At 40.3% G+C, this 21538-nt stretch overlaps 1 protein-coding gene and 1 long non-coding RNA gene across 2 annotated transcripts in view; one reads left to right on the top strand and one right to left on the bottom strand.

Annotated features, from left to right (window-relative positions):
- calcoco1a (calcium binding and coiled-coil domain 1a) overlaps positions 1-6758 on the bottom strand; it is a 14243-nt gene extending 7485 nt beyond the window's left edge. The window contains exons 1-3 of the mRNA XM_032521104.1: positions 6547-6758; positions 5018-5180; positions 4830-4932 (exon numbers count right to left, since the gene is read on the bottom strand). Coding sequence (XP_032376995.1) covers positions 4830-4932; positions 5018-5149 — 235 coding nt within the window. The 5' untranslated portion in view covers positions 5150-5180; positions 6547-6758. The remainder of the gene's footprint in view (positions 1-4829; positions 4933-5017; positions 5181-6546) is intronic.
- The window catches only part of LOC116692659 (uncharacterized), a 36711-nt gene continuing 19204 nt past the window's right edge, over positions 4032-21538 (top strand). The window contains exons 1-2 of the long non-coding RNA XR_004332745.1: positions 4032-4056; positions 13348-13482. This is a non-coding gene — a long non-coding RNA (uncharacterized LOC116692659). The remainder of the gene's footprint in view (positions 4057-13347; positions 13483-21538) is intronic.

Raw genomic sequence — 21538 nt, 5'->3', positions numbered from 1 at the left:
CAAAGCGCTCTGCCCGTGATCCCTCTGGACCACCATGGCACTTAGATCACTCTTCAAGCCCTCTGCAGCACGCTCGCTCGCGTTCAGATGCTCCCGCAGGCTCGCTCCTTCAGTGTGGCCCTGTTCTCTGCCTGGCCATGAAGGACATGAAAGTGTGTACTGGCTACATTATGTAACTGTAGGTGATTCCCATAGAATGCAGTCTAATAACTAATAATGAATTTGCAATGCAAAGTTTTAGGATGTGCTGACATATAACTCTTATTAAAGCTAAGCATATTGAAAAACTACATCCATATGTAAGATTAAATCACAAAGAAAAGGTATAATAGAAAACAACATCGGATCTCCAGTAATTGAGTCATTTGTTTGCCCCAGATAAATCTGGTGTCAGGTGCAAATACTTCTCCATTGATAGAAGGTGCTGAATTAAACGCAAGTAATCTTGTTTGACCTCTTTCCTGTGGGCAGTGGTGGTTTTGGGTGAGGGTGGTGATGCTGTTTTGAAGCTGCAGGACACTTGTGTCTCTCTGGGCCAACGAATTCCTCAGGAATTGGAACTCCTTACACAGACTTCGGAGTTCACTTTCTGTCTGTTCCAGCTTGGTCTAAAAGAAAGACATGATGAAAGGTGAGATGTGGAACAACAGAGACACAAGTTATAAGATATACAGCATGTTCTGAATTATAACTACCGCAGGCTCTTTCTCTCACACTCCTCTTCTTTTCTCTGAGCTCCTGCTCTCTTTGCTCTCTCCTTCATCCTGCACACACACAGATTAGTTACTGATGATCAAAGTTTATGAGACACACATAAAACTCAAAAAGGAGAAGAGACAAAGCGAAAAAAAGAAAGAAAATGTCACACCTTCCAACTCTGTCTCTCTCTCTACAGTTGTCTGAGTCAGGGTTTTGATATCGCTCCAGCTCTTGATTGCATTTTGCTCGCCTCCCTGAATCCAATAAATCACGTTTCTCCTGGGCTAGTGCTCCAAAAGCCTGTTCTCCACAGACCAAAGGCATTTTAATTTTTTAGGAATTTAATTTATCATGGCATAGACTAGGCTATCCATAAAAAAAAAATATATTTTTACGTTAGCATTTTAATATAAAACCAAGACATTTTAATGAATAACTGTAGAATTTTATATTAGAGCATTGTTGAGAAGAGATGTGCTTTTCATCAGAGAATGAGGCCGGAGATACAGAAACTAAGTATGGAATTGTAAGGGGCAAATGGTCCTAGTCAAATAAATTGCCCTGTCATTTGTTAAGCTCTATACACCACCTTCTGCTCCATCTCCATCTCCTTGACCTTCTCTGACTGCTTCAGCTCTTCTGCAGTTGGCGATATCACTTTCTAACCTTGTGTCGTCTGTCCCAGGCCTCCCTTGCCCTCTTGTACTCCTCCTTCTCTTTCTCCCTCTGCTTGTTGCCGCTCCTGCGCCTGGAGATTGCACGCTTGCAGCATTCCTGCAGTCACTCTGACAAGATACAGGAGGAAGCGGTGCAGTGGATGGGGAACATATTAGTGCTCTAGTCTTTGTGTGCAGCAGTAAACAACAGTATTGATTTCCCAGCATTTGTTTAATCATTCATTTGGAAAACTGAAAACTCTCCTTCATACCTGTCTAGTAAACTATTTGGCATTTGCGTGCTTACCTGCAGCAGTTCAGCCCTGGGCACTACCAGCAACATGTCGTGCCTCCTTCCTCTCCATGGGCTCCTCCTCAAGGGTCACCAGATCCTCAAGTGGCTTTGGAGGCAGAAAGTGATTTGGAGCTGCGGGAGAACACTTCCCCCTTAGCATCGATGTATACAAACTCATACTCTTGGGAGCTGGGCTTGGGTAGGTAGGAGGCTAAAAATGTTTGGAATAAAGAGGAAACATGTTGAAATAAATTTCAGTGAAGATAATTGTGTTTCAAAGTAGCCCAATTTTCATTGATGAGCTGTCTTCCAATGATGCTATGTATAGTGTGAACAAAGAACAAGGTGGAAGCTAAAAGACCTTTAGATATTAAACAATCTTTATTTTGGAAGAGTTAATCACCTTTGAAGATAAATATACTCTTTATGAACACAGCTGACAGTTAGTATTTTGGTATTCATACAAGTCTTCAAAGAGTTACGATTGTTTACAAATATGGTTTTAATTTTGTAATGTATAAAAGAAAATTCTAATTGTATTCCAAGACTTTTGTGTTATTGCAGCAACAGTGATTTTTGAGCACAAGGTTGCAGTACAGCTTATTAACACCAGTGGAAGCAATCAGGTATGTCAGCACAGGTAAGTGTTAAGAAAAAAAAATGGGTTGGGCGCCATATTTGAATTTTACAGCGATTGCAAAGTCTTCTGTGGGAATTACGTAAACTCCTAAGATTTAGCTGAGTTTTGAACTTTACAGTGACCTGGAATAAACTTCCCATTCTGACATATCGTCGACAAGTCCCGTTACTTCGAGTGAGTTCCTGTTTAGATTCTCCGGTAAAGTACTTAAGAGCACAGGATCCCTGGTAACTCCAACCGCGCTGTTTAGGGCTAACGTCAGCTAGGTTAGCCAACTTTGAACAATCTTTGTTCTTAATAAATAACCCTACTCACGTTTGTGAGGTACGGTGTTTTTCTGTCTTACTGGGGTTAACTTGGATGGGAATATTAAGTTTAAACTGTCTGTTCAGGAATACATCAAAGAATCACTGAATTGTTCAAAAAAAATAGTTAGCTAGCTATTAAAACAGTGACTGAGGACAGGGGCTCTGAGGAGCAGCCTGCCGTTTCCATAGCTCCAATACTGTGTATGCGCTAATAAGGTAACTGCTAATTATACACACTAGTTAAATATGTAGCTAAGCTACATGTTTCAATAAAAAAGCAAACAGTATGCAGTTAACGAATGATGCTACCCATGCTTTCGGTTCAGAAAGTATCAGGCTAACGTAACGTTACCAGCAATGCTAAGCGTATACGGTGTTATACCCCTACTGGTTTCCACAACAACTGGTTACCGTCATAGACAGTTAAAGAAAGAAAAGGGTGTCCGTATGTGTGTACCTAACAGGTGCCGCTGGGCTGCCTGTGGCACCAGATTTGTCACACACACAAAACATATCCCTGGCGATTTTCAAATCGTTTCCCAAATCTACTGGCGCGAAATGTTTGTAAGTAAGCCCCCAATCACAGCCACTACAAAAAAAATAAGTCTAGAAACAATATAACTTTGGGTCGAGTGCGATCTGTGGCAAATATCTCACGCAGCCCGCAGTTTACAGTGAGCTATCATAGTGCGTAGAAATCTCTTCCAGTTACCTATTTATCAACTACGTCACCAACCGGGTAACACGTTGTGAGCTCATCTACAACAACTGGTTACCTTGCTCTAGTTTATGAAATACCCGATGTTAGTTATCACGTTTCTTTGGTCGCATCTACCGACAAATTGACTACTACTACTTCATCATAGCCACCTACTAAGCTACACATTGTGACTGACACACATTTTAACAGATCGATAGTCAAATATTGTCGAAATACACAATTGCCAACGAGTCACAGAAAAGTGGTTGGCTCAAGAACGCAACCACCTCGACCCAAAGTTATATTGTTTCTAGAGCTTATTTTTTTGTAGGTGGCTGTGATGTGGGGCTTACTTAGACAAACATTTTCGCGCCAGTAGATTTGGGAAACGATTTGAAAATCGCCAGGGATATGTTTGTGATTGTGTGACGAATCTGGTGCCACAGGCAGCCCAGCGGCAGCTGTTAGGTAAACACAACATACGGACACCCTTTTCTTTCTTTAACTGTCTATGACGGTAACCAGTTGTTGTGGAAACCAGTAGGGGTATAACACCGGCAAATGGTTTCTTGACTAGCTAGGTAGCTAGTTAGTTGTGCCATTAATAACCTTGCAACAGACTTCGAGATTATTGAGTTGAACCCCACGTGTCCATATATCCAGTCTTAATTCTTTCATTTTTCTTCCTCAACAAAACAGGACTGATGACATTATGACACTTGCTGCCGAATCTGACCGTGACTTCATCGAGCCCATAAGTAAGCCAACGTTAATATAACCTAATATTATAATTATCTCACACAGGGTATATGTTAATGTTTAGAGTGATTTTCTTTTTCTCTGTTTCACATTGTACAGTAAAGGGACCAGATGAAAAACAAAGGCAGAATTACATAAGCTACAGCAAATGTAGGCCTATTGTAATTTCCAGCACCCGCTTTGTTCAGTGCTGCCCACCAACCTTCTTTTTAAATCCCTGCATCGCTGATGATAAGGGACCATCAGCTGTTTCTTTAGCCATAACTATTTTTCCAATGTAGAATGACATTCTGTTCATGTTAGTTTTAAATCATTATTCTAGAGTTCAATGCCACTCCTGATGCACGTCCCTCTCACACTTAATCAGGCTTATCAGCTGCCACTGATAGACAGAACAGAGTGAGCACTGTATTCTCCAGTGACTATTCGTGGTCAAAGCAGGCTTTGACAAAGCCATTGTCTTTGTCATCCTCATTACTCAACCTCAAGAAATTAATTCAAACCAAGCTGTCCAAGCTGAGGGGATATTTATCTTCTATACAGGATAGTTTTCCCTTCCACATTTGTGGAAATACTCTTTTAAGATAGAAATAACTTAACATTTTCCTCCACTCAATACACCAGTCGCTGGCCTATTGTGTACAAGAGAGCAATTCAATTTACAGAAACATCCATCTCCTGCTGAAGGTTTTATGTGCAGATCCAAGCACTGTACTAGATTCTGCCTAACTATGGGAAATAAAATACAGTTAGAAAACAAGGGCACTAGTACCCTGGAAGTGCACACAGCAGTTGACATCTGTGCCCTCTTGATTGTCGGCCGGTGCAAGTGCCCAAACAAACGTGTGGTAGTCCTTCACTGATAACCATCCCACCTGAAGAAGAAATAATGCTGTTATTTTGCAGTTAAATACATCCTTATTCACTTGATTTTTATTACAGGCATCAGGTTAACAATACCTTAAAGAGCCCTATCCAGTCATTGCTGGCCCAGTTGTGCTGTGAGCTCAGTGTGTAGTGGCAATCGACTCTGCTCTGAGGGAAGTAACTGCAGCCCACATTTCTGAACTCCACCCGCCAGGGTTTTTCCATGGCAACACAATAAAGGCAGGTTATGTTGCACCTACAGGGACAAAAACAGAGAGTTCCAACTAGAGCTGGGCAATGTATTGATATTATATCGCTATCGTGATATGAGAGTAGATATTGTCCAAGATTTTGGATATTTTAATATGGCATGTTGTCTTTTCCTGGTTTTAAAGGCTGCATTACAGTAAAGTTATGTCAATTTCTGAACTTACCAGACTGTTGTATTATTTGTCTTATTACTACCCACATTATGTCCACATTACTGATGATTATTTATCAAAATTCTCATTGTGTAAATATTTTGTGAAAGCACCTATAGTCAACTCTACAATATATTTGCGATAATGAGGTAATTTGGTCAAATGTTTTTTTATTTGATTTTCTCCATATAGCCTGGCCCTAGTTCCAACTCGTTATTTTATTTTTTTGGTCATTTGGTCCAATTTCAATGTAGAAGCTGACATGCATGGTTAGATAAGCTAATTGTGAAATAGCTGGCAGTCTGTGAATATTACATGACATAACATGTTTGTCACAAGGGCTATTTCCGTCATTGTCAACATCAATTGCTATTGTACACCGTCCCTTGTAAGCATGCAGTACAAGGTGTACAGTATGGGGCCTCCAGCATGTATAGGGCTCAACTGGCAAATACACTGACAATTTTGAGGAATTCATGCCTGCAGTTAACCACATCACATGGAGTGATGTGTGAATTACAGTGACCATTGTTTATTAAGTTAGCATTGTTCATTGTTAGCATGTTAACTCCACACTAGGTCATACTGTTTGTGCACAACTGAGGAATGTACCCTATGGCAGAAATTCAACAGACTAATATGACAAAATGTGCAAGAGAAAAATATAAAATAAATAAAAGCTCTTTTTTGACCTACAGTGTACATGCTGCAATTGTAAATTAACTGTCACTTTCCCATACTTTATATCTATCCCTGAGGTCGGCTACAGTCATAATCCAGTATAATTATAGGGGTGTAGAGTTTTCTCTTTTAGTAAAGCATCGGTCTAAATTTAGGAATAAGGGAGGGCACTTTTCTTGTGTTAATACTGCAGAACATTTTTCAGATGCCGTCAAATACTATAGATCAGTGACTAAAATATACAGCTAGCTTTTGGAGGGTTCACATTACACAGCACGAGGCTTGAGGCCCAACAGTAGCACATGTCGAGAAGACCGCAATCCACGTCGATGCGAGCTTAGATAGACAAACAATTAACAAAGCCATTGAAGGTAGATTTGAACATGTACTCGTTAATTATCATTGTCCAATTAGTTAATGTGCCGCGCGTGCACGTAAGGCAAGAAAACAACAGGCTTTGTTAACTGCAAAAGACATCTGCGCACATTATCTCTCGACTGCCTCGGGTATCTCGCTTACCTTTATCACCCTCACTTTGTAAACTTCTTTATCTACACGAGCCGTATCTATCAGATACAGGAGTCACAATGCGTGAGAAAACAACAAAAACGTGAGCGAAACAGACTTGCTTTCCTCCTTGGGCTCAGTTGCTCAACTAACCCGAAACAATAACAAAAAAACCCAAAGCAAAACACAAGCATGACAGCTTCACTTACACCGTGGAATTATGGGAGCTGTGGTTCACCACGTCGACAAAATTACGATGAAACGCCGCACTTCAAACTACAATCCCCAAGCTCAAAGCAGACTAGCAGAGGTCGCTCTGGAATCGTAATATGATGCTTTGCACCGCATGCCGTTGTTTTTCTCATCGGATGTCAAAGCACAAAGAGACAGTGGTTGTCCTACAGAGTTGTTCAGATTGACCAATGGAAGTACGTATCTCTTTTGTGCGATGAGGTAAATAAACGATTAGCCAGTGAAACAGCAAAACGGATGTTTGCAAAGTGGGACAGAGCAATTTGGACCTTTTAAATTCAATTTCTGTTGTGATTCATTGTTCAATTGCAACTGCCCATCTCATAGGCTAAACATAACGGATTATTTAGACAATGCACACTATAAAGGATATGTAATTTAAATGTAAGTAAAATACTATATGTTCTTTGCAACCTCCATATTATCTTGATTTAATTTTATAGTTCTCCATTAGATTTAGCTGATATGTGGAATCAATGTCCTGCAGAGGCCAATTAAGCAGGATTACAGAGTTACCTGTATGCGGAACAGATCTTTCTGACATCAATTCATGTTCCGGGTTTTATTAAAACACAGTCATCCTAGGTTTGAGAGACACCTATCTCCCATAGGGTGCCTTGTAACGTGTGGGTACAAATGAAACAGCCTGGTGATGTTACAGCACCAGACAGCAGATGGCAGTATACCATCTTAAAAACCCAATGCCTTACATTCAGTTGGTCACATGCAGACCATATTTCTAAACCATGTATAACACACAGTGCATGTCCTTTAATCTCCAAAGACTGGCCCATGGCCTTCTGAAGTAATCTTGATGCACATTGCTTTCCATAATGTAGGAGAGACATTAGATTAGATTTGAGAAATATAGTATTTAATTAGGCTGCGGCATGAGATCCTAAATATAAGTTAAATGCTATGAAGGCCAACATCTCTTCAAACCTGCATTAATTAAGCCTTTTAAGCCAATTAAGGTTTTACAAATATTACAACAGAACAGCAAAGTGTATGAATAGGTAGATGATATAACCCCAGGATAAGGAAACATATCACTTCAATATCTTTGCAGTAAACTAAGGACAATCAGTTGCCTTCCTGGGACTACAAAAAAGCAGAAACCTAGATCATATAAGTGGAAATTTAAGTATTTAAGGTGATCATGCCTCAGGAACCGCTGCTTAAATAATGTACATCCTGTATTATTATAGTTATTGATGTCCTTCCCATAGCCTGCTTATTTATCTCTGCTCATTGATGAGTCAATCCAGTCACACAGTACTTTACTCCTCCTCAATTAGTAAGTCCAGTTTGGCTAATTTAGTCTGTTGAAGACACTATAAGGACGCTTCATGTAATTTTATGCCGACGGACAGTCGATGTTGAGACCCTATAAATTGTGTTTAAGTGGATTAATAGTGTGCTGAGCCTGTGTGAGCAAAGTGATGCTGGAAGTAGTGGCTTTCTATGCAGTAGGATAATTAAACATGTTGTACTGCAATGACTAGCTTGCATGTGTGTTTTAGGCTAGGATGTTAGGAAAAGAAAATATAACAAATGTTCTTACCGGTAATTTGATTATGTAGCAACTATACATTCCGAACATTCAAAATGGATGTCTCGCTTCGGTTTTATAAAAAATAAATAAATCATGATGTCAATTAACCAGTATAAAAAGCAGATATGCATGAATGTAAAATACCTCTATATAAATCCATTATTTATTATTGACTGGCTTTGTACTTGTTTTGCTAATTGTTTGGTATTTTGTGGTACTTTTTTTTAATTTTTTTTATAAAACAGGCAGACCTCAGTTAGCCTTGACTTTGAAGCCTCACTGTTGTGTGAAGATGGCTGTGCGGTAGGAATGTGAGGCTTCACCCTAATAGAGACTAGACTGAAAGTGGATTGTCCATGAAACTGCTTGATCTTGACCTGGCTGCCTGCTGTTATGGCTCCTCTGTCTGTCATAACCCCCCACCCCCAACACATGCACACCCATGCACATATAGGACACACACACACACACACACACACACACACGCACACACATGCACACACACACACAAATGTAATGTCTGTACAAGTGTAAACTGGACAAATATTAACAATTAGGCGGAAAAACACCTGTCTATCAACTGCTCTGGCACAAAAGCCTCTGCATGCTGTTTATTTATCTGATGCAGAACACAAATTTAATCCACACAAATTTAATCCCTGTCGTCTGCTGATTTCTAGCAGCCTGGCTTGGAATGCCTCGCAATATAAGAAAATGGTATAGCCCCTGAGTGCTACTGCAGTTTTATTACCTGAGGTGCTCTGTCTGAATATAGCTTACCACATGTCTGATTCAAAGGGAATGGCAGGTATGTGTCACTAGTCATAAATTGTAACTTGCCTTCAGCAGTAATCAGTTGCCAAGGAAACCTCAAATGGGATTATGACCTTCTGTTGTGTGTAGGCAAGTAAACTGTTAAAGTTGTCAACATCCAATAGACAAACATTAAAGATTTATGTAGCCTATGTAAACTATTTATTTTCTCATCACACTAAATTAACCGAGATGTGTCTTGTGTGTGAAAGAGCTTTTAGAAATATTTTTTCTTCTGTTAAGGATATATTATGTTTAAAGCAATCTGCATTTTTGAGTTAACTAGTGCCTATCACTGTGGGGGGTGAGTTGTGACATCAGTGAGGGCTGTGTGATATAGTCAAGGAAAGGCATTAGAAGGGTAGAAAACAAAGAAAGAGGGAGCAATGTGCCTGGAAGGCGGGCAGAGTGGGAGGGCGGAGATGGAGAAATGGGGGACGGTGGTGTTTAGTATGCACGGCCAAGCTGCCCCATCTGCTTAGCGCAGCAGTCCCTGTCGTATAACTGTCTACAGGCCGTGGGCCACATAAAGAATGTCTCAGATTTGATGTAATTCCACAAAATTAATGACAGCTTTACTCGGAACGGGCCGTGAGGGAATGATTAGTGTTTGATCGTCCATCTGATCAGTTCCCTTGGCTGGCTGCAGGAGAGATGCTCCGCGAAATGCCTGTATGTTGCCTATGGCAAGCACACACAGATATACCTATCCCAAAATCACCCCTGGGTCCCCATGCTCCAGTTTAGGTTTGAGTTCTGGTCCTGTTTCCCTCAACACAGACAACCAATATCTTGTTAAACTCTGTGCTGTGACACTTCACATCAAAATGAACACCTACTGATGGGCTGGATGCAGGTCCCACTGGTGGTGTGATTGTGTACAGGGCAGTTTTTATTTCAGGCTGCGCAGTATTTCAAAGGAAAGTGGGCCAACCAGCATCCAATTTAGAAAACTCAAAGGTCACACTATGACCTTTTACAAGATATGCTTTACTGCAGCTGTGATTGGAATTGGGTATTAGTTTTTAAAAGAGATGGGGAATGGATTGGGAATTTGAGAGAAGAAATTGATCCTCTGGATGGATTGCAGGAGTTGGACAAGTGGAATTCCTCTCTTCCTTATTAATTCAGTCCCACCTCAGCCGGCCCAACCCCCATGTCTTGCTTCCTCTTGGGCTGCTGCGTTTACAAGCGAAGGGGGCATTCTGTTTTACAAGTGAGCCTGGTGCGTCTCGGTGTGCTAGAAACATTAAAATTGAACCTGTCTTATCTGTGCAAAGCGTGAGGCTTTACATCAGAGGCTGTCGTGCTGCTGCCATGAGGCTCCTGTGTGCTTTAATGTAATGTGGTGCAGTCAAAAACCCAGCGGACAATTAAAGTGAGCTGATAGATAAACAAGTGATTGAAGACAGGGATGTTAGTTTGTGGAACGTAAGGTGGAGTTTGGGGGGGCAACTTCATTGCGGAACACTTTACTGTTGTTAACAATGCCAAGTCTAACACAATGACATGCATTTCTCAGCCAAATTAAGTTACTGTATATCATCATCAATTTAAATAAGCAGACTGATCTAGGAAGAAATGTTGTTTTCAAAGTTGTATGTAATTTGTGCTGAGTTGCATATGGCAATGCTAATTTCCCATCTGACCATTAGTACTCTGGTCCAGTACCAAGCACAGGGAGCCTAATTCAGCAAAGGCTTGGGGAGGGTTGTGTTTCTGCCAACACAGATTGTCGGACAGATTGGCAATCCTTCACTGTGTATGGATGCAGTGTTTTTCCTTGAAATTGTTGGCCATTATAACAAATTACTTGCAAAAACATCATTAAAGTAAAGAAAAAACCTCTTGCATCTGTTTGATGCTAGGCCTGTTCCAGTTCAATTCCAACTTAGTTCATTGTTCTCTGTTTCCCTCTATCTGTCGTATTTTTTGATTTTTGTACTCTCTTCCATAACACTGTCTTTCCAAATTACTTGATTGTATTTCCTCCCGCCTGGGTCCCCCCTTCTCAGTCGGCATCCTCTGATCTCCTTTTATTCTGCTTTCTTTCTTGGCCTACTCCTCCTCCCCCACGGCTTTCGCTTTCTCCTCCACATTTTATATTTTTGGCTGAGCCGTGGACCTTTCTTAGCACAGTGACCTTTCTGGTTTTAAATTAAGCTCCGCTGCGGCACGTCTCTCTTCATAGACCGCCAGTTACGAGCCTTCAGAGAACCGCAAAAAAATAACGATTCTGATGAAATGGCCCCTTTAAAAAGCTCTTCCAAATTCCTTTTACATTTTTCTTCCCTGCTTCCCCCCTTTCTGGTCGCATTAATATTCACACTAATGAGGAACATCCTAAAGAGCCGACCATGGAAAATGTGAGATGAGACACATGCACAGGCCTCCCTTCCTACATGCACATCATACACACACTGTTGCTCATTGCTAATGGGTTCTAATCAAATGCCATGTATGTTTGAAGTGATTTATGAAACTGGGCAACGTATGCTTGCAATGTGATTGCTTAATCAGAAAGAGACCATTTTTCAAAGAATAACTCAGTTTGTGGCCTTTTAGAAGAGACCACGCTTTATTGTGTGATTAATAGGCTTCTATTAAATTGTATTTAGATGATGAAACAGTTTTTTTACTGCACTGAGGTCATGTTACCTGGTAGTTCTGAAAGTATTTCAGTACTACACATATGTCCAGAATTTCACAGTATGCTGTCAACAGGCTGATGCTGTTTGGAAACCAGGTGATGACAAACCTAAAGGACCTCCCAGGTGCTGAGTAAAGTTGTAACAGCCTCGTTCACATCATCCTCTGGCCTCCTGTACATAATCCTATCTTGCTTTCGGTAAATGAAAATGAGTAGTCTGACTCTGTCAACCAAACCGTGATGCATTATGCCCTAAATTTAATTGAAACAACATGAGCTATGTCCGTTTTCCAAAGCCACAATTTTTAACCATACCTGTTCATTGCAACCCTATAAAGCTTAAGACAGAAAGCAACAGTAATCACGGGAAATAAGCAATTAAGCAATTAAAATCAGGGCTGAGCTGAGGGCTGTTTTGGACTGCATGGGAAAAGGTTATTGAAGTACAATGTCTTTGACACACTCAATGTTTAGGTGAAGAACTACAAGGTTTTACTCATGAGTACACTACTTCACTATAATGTGAATCATGAATGTGGGTGTGATGCAGACATACAGTATAACTTTTATGTTATCGGGTAATGTAAGTGGGATCAAGATTTGTATTGCAAAAAAAGACCTAAGTGCAGCAGGAAAAAAACAAAAGATGCACAACAACAGCATCAGAAACTTAAAATCCCAGTGGGATGAGACGTTCTAGTTTTTTTTTTTGTAGACCTAATTTATTCCATCGATATCATTTGAAGGCAGTCTTTTCCAATTGAATATTTATCTGTGCAGTATTTAGAGTTAGCTAAGCCTAACATATGGTCTGGTAGCTTTACATTTTAGAAGAGATGTGATATACTAAGGCAGCTTTATTAGTAGACCTTTATAAACAAAGATGATGGTATGTAATTCACTTCTTGTTGTAAATGAGGACCAGCCTGCTTTCTCATACAGTGCACAGTAATTACTGTATTTATCTCCTGTAATGAAGCATAAGGCACAATGGTTTATTCTGGAAGAAGTTAGCACCATACTGGGTTTATTGCACTGGGAGGATGGCTGTATTTAAGCACATCAGAGCTGCACTTTTTCCAGTTACATATTTTATGTCATAAAACATCCACTGACACCCTCAACTGCAGATACCAAAGAGTGTAGGGAAATTCAGAGCAACATGATATGGAAATATGCAGTCATAAAATGTGCTGGTTTTCTTTACTCAACAAATTGGTCTTCTCCACTAAGGGACCAGCATACTGTCGCATACCCCCCCCACACACACACACACACACACACACATATGGTCTGCATCTAACAACATGCACCTCTCCCCCTAAGGTGCATCTTGTAGTCTTGGTAACCCTAATTAATTATGGGCCAGCCTAGTTAAAACATGTGTGGTATTACCCCATTCCAGGGTGTGTCTTCCTGGGTGTCTATGAATCACTGATCTCATCAGACTGGTTCTCACTTGCGCTCCTTCTCTCTCCTCCTTACTCTTCATGTCTCTCTGTTTCGCCTTCCCTCCCCTCCCCCATACCCTGTCATACTCCAGTCCCTTGGGGCGTCTGTCTGGGATCTGCCAGGCTCATCAGTGTAGGAGAGGAGAAGGCTAACTGGGAGCCCGAACTGGCTGTAAATCTGACCAGGGAGGGAGGGGAAACCTGCAGTGGCCACACTTCCACTGCAGGTTTCCAGTAAGTCCAGCAGTCCCCCAGTACACTGAAAACCTCTTACTTGCATCAACATGTGCAAACACTGATGCACACAAATACTCAACAAGGTAGTTTTCACCCAGGTGTTCACTGCCATCAAAGCTCACCTATCTTACTGTCACTGCAATTAGCTAAATAACTTGAGAGTGATAATGTATTCTCATACATTTTTCCCCTCACAATCAATCAGCATACATACACATGCTAACGGGGCATGTGTCTTTCATCAATGTGTTTTATGTTGATCCCTTACACTATCATGTGTCTGGTCTATGGTTAAAAAAATACATAAAAGGTTGCCTTGATGTGCCTATATCTGTGACTTAAGAGTCTCCAAAATAATACACATATCGTATGACTGTCCGTTTTAAGTGTTTACTATTCCCTTAAAGGAGGATGATGGCAACTGTTTGCTGCTGAGAAGGTGATGAGAGTTGGGTTGCATGCTATCCAAGTTGTGAGAAGTATTATTTAATCCATGGTTTTATGCAGACGTAATTTTAGTCGTTAAAAATCCTTCGAAGCCTAGCACTGATCTGGACTGCAATGCAGTGAGGTGGGTCCTTCTCTCTCATACATACATTTAGCTGGGTGTGATACCATTCCATACACATAGACACACACCCTCCCTTTCCTTATCTGAGAAATAAGCATTTTTACAGAGTTTGAGCTGTAAAAGGAGAGGAGCAGATAGCCCATAAATCTAGCCATAAAAACGTTAAGTTGTCAGAGGTGCCATCAGCTATCAATCGTGTGCGGCAAGCTGATGAAGGGGAAATAGGTGATAAAAAACAGCATTTTAGGGAAATTATGTCCAGTCTTCCATTTGCGAAGTGCTGCAGTCGCATCACGGCAGAATCTTAATCACTGGCTGGTGTGGCCGGGGACTGTTCCTTGGTGTGACAGTGAGGAGGAGCACACCCTGGTGGGAGGGTTGGATATTGAGGAGGAAAGGAGGGCCGTAGGGGAAGACGGGGGGAGCAGCAGTGTAGAAAATTATACAACTAGCATAAATCACTTCTACACTACCGTTTTTCTCTCTCCCATTTTCTCGTTTCCCCCATCTCCCTCACGAGCTCCCTCTTTCTCTGTTCCTTTCTATCTTTCATGGCCACGCATCTTCCACTGCTCCCTACCCTGACGGCCCCCCTGCCTTTCTGCCCTTTTATTTTTCTTTCAGTCCCTGTCCATGTGCTTCATTTGAAGCACTGCTGGTCACCGTTACTACCCCACTCTCCATCCATCTTAACTTCATTTCCACTGGGGTTTGTTTACATGCTTTCTTTATTGATCTGCTTTTTGTTGCCTACCAGGGATTTATCCCCTGTCCATGGGACTGTATTAGCGAACCTTGAGATTGACTTGTCTCTCTGAGATGGTTCAGATATAGTCTGTACTTGAAATAAAAGAAAAAAAACATCTGGCCTGACGCTTATTTCACACTTTATCAGACAGCACTGTGACATGATTCCTGGTTGCTTCTTTACTGTGGATTTTCCTCCCCAAAAAGAAAAACAACCGGTGTTGCTTTTATATCCAAAGGCATTTTAATACAGGGCAGATTCATTGAAATGGTTGAGAAGAATTCTATGAATTATACTTTATACCCTGTTTTTTTATATTACCTTCTGTATAATACAGTGTATGTATATTCATTTCAGTGTAACCAAGAGTGGGCTTATAGCACAGAGAAATTATATAAAGACATCGTGTGAGAGTACACTTGCCTATTGAATTGACAAATGCCTTCATTGTCTGATCTATGACTACCCTTTTAATCTAAGGTCATTTGTTAATTAATTTGAATAGCCTTACAGGCTCTGGTTCTGCTCCAGTGGTCTTGGTTGAGTGATGTCATCCTGCACAGAGCAGACTTTAAGCACTCCAAAATGGATGCAGTGCTGCACGTTCATCTGCAGTGGCCCCTCTAGAATATTCTGCCATGTGTTCATTTATCAGGGGAAGTTGTTACTGAGCACAAAGCAGTCCTTAAGGAGTAAAAAATGTCAACGCTGTGTTTCCCACTTATAATTGGCAAAGATAGAGTGGGCTATTGATTGAATGTATATAGAGCTAATAGTTCTAGTTCTGATGAATTTATGAACTAATAATGTTCATCTAGAACTGCCACAACGTTCGCTTCATTCACCAAAGTTACTGGTCAATGTGGTTCTCTGTGGTCCTGGTGGTTTAGGTGGAGACATTAAAGATACTCTGGCAGTGATCCCAGTTAGCAAAGTCTTGTGACAGGGGCTGTGCTGCCACCCTTAGTTAAACTGAGGTACTGTGATGCAGTATCTATTCCCACATCAGTGGTGGGCTACTCTGCAGTTCAGTCACACAGCATGTGTTTCTGACAGAGGGTAGTTTAACAACACATATAGCCTAACATTTCTGCATTATAGCTAGCCAGTGAACATGCAGGCTTAATGTAAAATGGACTGTCTCAAAGATATACTGTCCAGCTGTGTTTTAAGATTTTCTACCCTCTCAGTGCCATTGTTTAAAAACTAGGTATTAACTTTGCAGTGCTGGATTACTGAGCATTTTAGGTTTTGTTATACATTTAGTCCATCATGTGTCCCTCCTCATTCCTTATACTTTGCTTTGTTTATTGATCATTTGATTAGCATCTTTTTACTCATTAAATGTTACTTGGCATGTCCCCCCGCCATGTACAGTACATTTGATACACAGTAGTCCCCTGCTCAGATGGAAACGATTCTCCATGCATATTGTGTGACTGTTCATCAGCAATTATCTTTTTTGGCTTTTAAACATTGCCAAAATGTCTTAATGAAACGGTTGATTACCATAATGTGTTAATGCAGAAGACCAAAGACCAGAAAATATGCCATTACTTTACTTACTCATTTTTCTAGGTTGCAGTTAGTTGTAATTGCAATTTTTGCAAGATAGGCTACCAAAGGGTGTATACTTTTGCAAAGCTGTGAATACTATTGTAGGCTATCCCATGTTTGTATTCAGAAGCTCTTTCTTTTCACTTGTGTGTTTTAAAGATTTAAAAGAAGTGATAAACCTCTGGGAGTTTCAGATGATGCGCTTCCTTGCATCATTCCTAAATCCTCAGACATTTGCAGTGCCTCTCATTGACATTAAGCCCCCAACAATGCAGATGGCATAAATTAGAGGGTATATGACAAATTTGTTAGACGCAGGACCATTTTTCTGGGGTTTTCCATTGTAGGGAGTGGTTTTCCTTTCTAGTAAAATATTGGTGCAGTGACAGCTGCATCTGCCAGGGGGCAGTCGAGCACACACATGAAGGCAACAGAAAGCCACAGACAGTCCTGCCTCTTTAGACCTCCATTTCTTCCTTTTGTGCCAATATTGTTTCTGTCCTTCTATCAGAAGATCTTTAAAGCAAGTTGCTAATTAAGCATATCTGTGTAATCTATGAATCATTGTTGAAATTATTACTACTATTTTAATTATTTGAGCTGGTATTTAGTTTTGTGAAGCTTTGCTGTAATTATAATCACTCTGGTTTATATCCGCTATTAATGTTCTCTTCATTAGCATTAAGTCATGTCAGTCATTTTCTATTTAGAGGTCAATGGATTGAAATTGAGGATTTCAATATGAGGGATGGTGTGAAAATGGTCTTATCTATAGGATGATGTCTGGAAAAAAAAGAAATGTTAAGACTATAACACCGTAATGTTAATGCATTCAAAAAGTTTAAACAGCGTACATTAAAAGAACATTTATTCATTCTCCAAAGTAAGCTTGCTTGTTACAGTTCAATGAATTTAAAATGTGGAGTTGTAATTTTGTACTCATAAAACTGTTAAAAGAATTTCATTCATTTCACTACTACTCATTTCACTACTTGGCCCATTTATGAGCAATAAGAAATAGATACATTAATGTTATTGCACATTTGACTAATGGTGCTGCATTAAACTTCTTACTGAACATTCACCAAATGGTTTTGTTTTTTTCCTTTTTAATTCTAAACCAAAGAAGTAAAACTTAAACCAAGTAATGATTCCAGGCCACTAATGATGAAGTTTTGGAAGTAGCCTCAATTTTTTATGATTTATATTCGTTGTAATGCTTCTTCGTTAATAATAGAACATGTTAAATTAAATATTGCTTTGTTTGTTTTCATTCACATTTAATTTGTTTCCCGCCTCTCAGCACTTTGATTGTCGGTGTGATTAAAGGCTTGCAACTTTTGTCGGCAGGTGTTTGCAGAAAAGTATATTGATTGCAGAAGTATGGTTGCATAGCACGCTGTATGGGGCTATGTGTTATTGTGCTATTAAGGCAATTATATACTACGTTTAAACTTGTTTTTTAAGCGCATTGTCACTTCTGTTTCCTCAGCCCTCCATAGAAGAAGTCATAAACCTTTTTTTTTTTCTTCAAGCTACCGTGTTAAAAAGAACACCTGTAACTTGACACACAGACTTCTCTACAGAAATGCCAGGGGCAACTTTATGACTCATGAGAATGGGGACACACAACTAAATATATAGTTTGTGAACAAGCCTATCGTCTAGTCAAGCATTCCCTTGGTTTCAAACAAAACGTGCATTTGGACATCTGAATGGAGGCCATTTTGGATTGGCCTTATGTTTGCACAGCCCTGGGATTGTGCAGGCACTAGTGGGGGATGGGTAGGCTGCTGCTGCTACCCCGAAGACTCCTGTTAATGTTTTAGTCATTCCTGAGCCGCTGGGCTGGGAGACAGATTCAGTCAAAAAGCATTTGAGTACCTTTAGGTCCTTAGAGTGATTTACTGCGTATTTGGACATCTGCAAAGAGCTTTTGCACCTTGAAATTCTCTCTCTCTCTCTCTCTCTCTCTCTCTCTCTCTCTCTCTCTCTCTATCCCTCTCTCCCTCTTCCTCTCTCCCTCCCTCTTTGCAGTAAACCCTTGGGAATGTTCTGTCAAACTGAGTCACCTTGAAGGTATCCAAGGTAGAGTCACTTCCTGTCACCTTCTCCCTCAATGATCACCCCTCCCTCTCTTCTACCCCTCTATCTTACCTCATCTTTCTATCACCTTCAAACCTTCTGCTCGGGCCTCAACCACACCCCTCTCGTCTTGGCCATCAGATTTAATGTGTCCTGCTCCTGTGTCTCTTAACCCACCTCTTGCTCACCAGCTGGACTCATCAATCCATGTGACAGGTGCTTGTCAGTCTGCTCCTTACTGAGCAACAGCCCAAAAAAAGAAACACAAAGTCTTAGACAGCACTTAGACAGATAATATGTCAATATATGAACACATTTTTATAAAATATCTATCCTCACTAACAAGACAAGTTTAGATAACTGATAAGCAGTTATGAGTAAGTTGCGTTACCTTGACAAGATGTATTTACTGCTTTCTGGTCTATGGCGGCCACCCTGAGTCGAGTGAAGAGGAGAGCTGTCAATGGTCATCAATAACAGGTCTGTGTGGTGTGGGTGGTGCAGGCTGTGTGGCATGTGTTTTAGAAGTGATGGCCAGAGGCCCTCTGTCTCTGCAGCTCTGAAAATATGGTGTCATTAGCATCTGTGTCTCCATAAGTGGGGCTGTTGCTGAAGAGGCCCAAACATATCTGGTATGCAGTGTTTAGAAGGCACGCAGACAGGATAATTGCTGGGCAGAAACTGTCCGTAGCTCCAGACTTTCAAGTGCTCACTGCTTTTGAGCGTTTTACACCCCAAGTGGCTGAATAGCTCAGGGGAACCAAGGTCTGCATTGATTTATTGCTCACCCTTAAGGCTTTTGTTTCTTAAGACCAAGGACAACTCAATCAGCCCCCAAATAAGTCTCAAAATTGAGTTTGTAATATTAATAATGTTTGACTGGTTAGTTTTTGCAAAGAAACATGTAATGTAGTAGTATAGAGGTAGTGTGTCTTTATCCTTATCCTGATCCATTCCCAGAAATGTTTGGCTTCATTTCATAACCACAGCAGTATCTCCCTGCCAGTACCAGTAATTTAACACAAGAACAAAGTGTTCTCATTGAGGTGGAGTGAGATTTGGAACGTTGTCAGGGTAAATCTGAAACAGTATTTGCATTTAAACTAAGTGTTGGTTAGCTTTTGTTTGTTGCAACATCTTTCTTGCATGCTAAGCTGCTTGATAACAGTTACACAAGTGTAATTTGTGTAACTATGTGTATATATAGATAGATAGATAGAGTTGTGTATTAATGCACAAGTGAGACATTGCAAGTTACTGCTTAGTAAAACGTTGTCTCCTATCTCTCCTCTCCTCCCTCACTTTCTTGTTAAAACACACAAAAAAGAGGTCATAATTAGTTGCATATGGTGCTCAACTGGCATACCCATGTATTTGAGTGTTGGCCAAGACATATTTACAGTCAAATAGTATGTCTTTCCATAAATATATTTATTGTTATATTATACAGTTGTGGGGATGGCACAGTGATTGACACCATAATGAGAAGAGAGGAGTAGGGAGGATGTGTATGACTTTTCATTCCATTAAGAGCGATTTTATACCCGACACACGGCCAACATAAAGTAACTACATCTTTGTTACAATTATGGTAAAAAAAAAAGCTATTTAAAATCTTAGGATTTATTTCCTCAATGGGGTGGAATACAGAAGCTGGACACAATAAAAGCAACACTCGTACAATGTAATGCAAATAGATTGTAAATTGGTCAGTCAAAAGTGTTAGGTTAAACCGTACTCATTTGCCATGTCAGTTGACAAAGAAACACATCGGATTTATATGTCTGAATCCACACAGTCGTTTTCTGACTACAAGGACATTGCACACTTTGGCTGTTTTGACAGTAAAAGAAATCTGCTAAAACAAATTACCTTTGCACAATAAATATATTGTTTCCTCAGACTACGTTTACACGTGGGCGGCTAGTTTCATAAACGGACATTTGAACCTTTCTGGTTTCACAAATAAAATTGTGCACACCTGTCAGTTTTCAGAAAAGTGTTTGGTTACCCTGTACTTGTGTATACTGTATGCCACCAATGCCGTCAAGAGCATGCCAAACCTGTAGGGGGCAGTGTAATGAGAAGCTCAAGCCCATGTTAACCAATCAGAATCCCGAAAATAGCAACAGCAACAAATCCTTTCCTCTCTCTTCTCGTCCTCACTTCCTTGGTTGCTCAAACCTCAGTTTGTCTCAATTTACGTGTAAGCAAAGATTTCAATCATCTCTGATTTTAGAAAGACTCGTTTTCAGAGAGCGAATTCTCCATTTGCGTGTAAACAAAGGGAACAAACAAAGGGAAATGTCTCCGTTTGTCAAAATAACCATGTACGTGTAAACGGGACCTCAGCCAGCTCAGTCCAAATTGAGGAACTTTTGGCTTGTCTCAGGATTTAGCTCAAATTAAAGCATGACTATCAGTCTGTTTGAACAAACCCCTGCTTAGCCCTCCAAGGTATGGCTTGAAGTATGCTAAACCTCAGCCAGCAGCCATTACTTGCCAGTGCTATAAATGCCCAGATGTCAGTACCTAAGCAAAGCTTGACATGAGGAAAAATGATTAAGACATGCCGAATCTCTGATACACACAAAACACCAACAGCTGCAGAGAGAGAAATATTTCCTCAAGGTTATCATTTCAATTAAATCCATCTGAACTGACAGAACACCTTGTGCATTTTCACAGTATCTTTAAATTATGTATATGTTAATGTTACCCACAATGCTCTACTATTTCCATAGAGGTTAATGACTCATGTAAAATGTACTTGAGAGTTGTGGTGGAAACTTGAATGCATTGTGACAGTTTGCAATATATCTTGCCATGTAACCCATTCAATCTCTAGCCAGAAATAAATAGTGACAAAGGCTTTCTGGCAATTTGATTAGTAGCTTCCTAATGGCTTCCATGTTGATCTGAAATGGTTGGTAGTAGTGGTGGAGACATACTGTAGAGTTGAAAGGCGCTAGTGAAAAGAGTGACATCAGCATATGTAACTGGAAACATATGAAGTCTTATTACGTAGTATGCATCATTGCCGTAATGGAATGTAAAGTTAAACTCCTTTTACAGGTGTAAAAAA

The sequence above is a fragment of the Etheostoma spectabile genome, chromosome 7 (assembly GCF_008692095.1).
Source record: "Etheostoma spectabile isolate EspeVRDwgs_2016 chromosome 7, UIUC_Espe_1.0, whole genome shotgun sequence".
Classification (NCBI taxonomy): Eukaryota; Metazoa; Chordata; class Actinopteri; order Perciformes; family Percidae; genus Etheostoma; species Etheostoma spectabile.
This window is presented reverse-complemented; position numbering and strand designations above follow the sequence as displayed.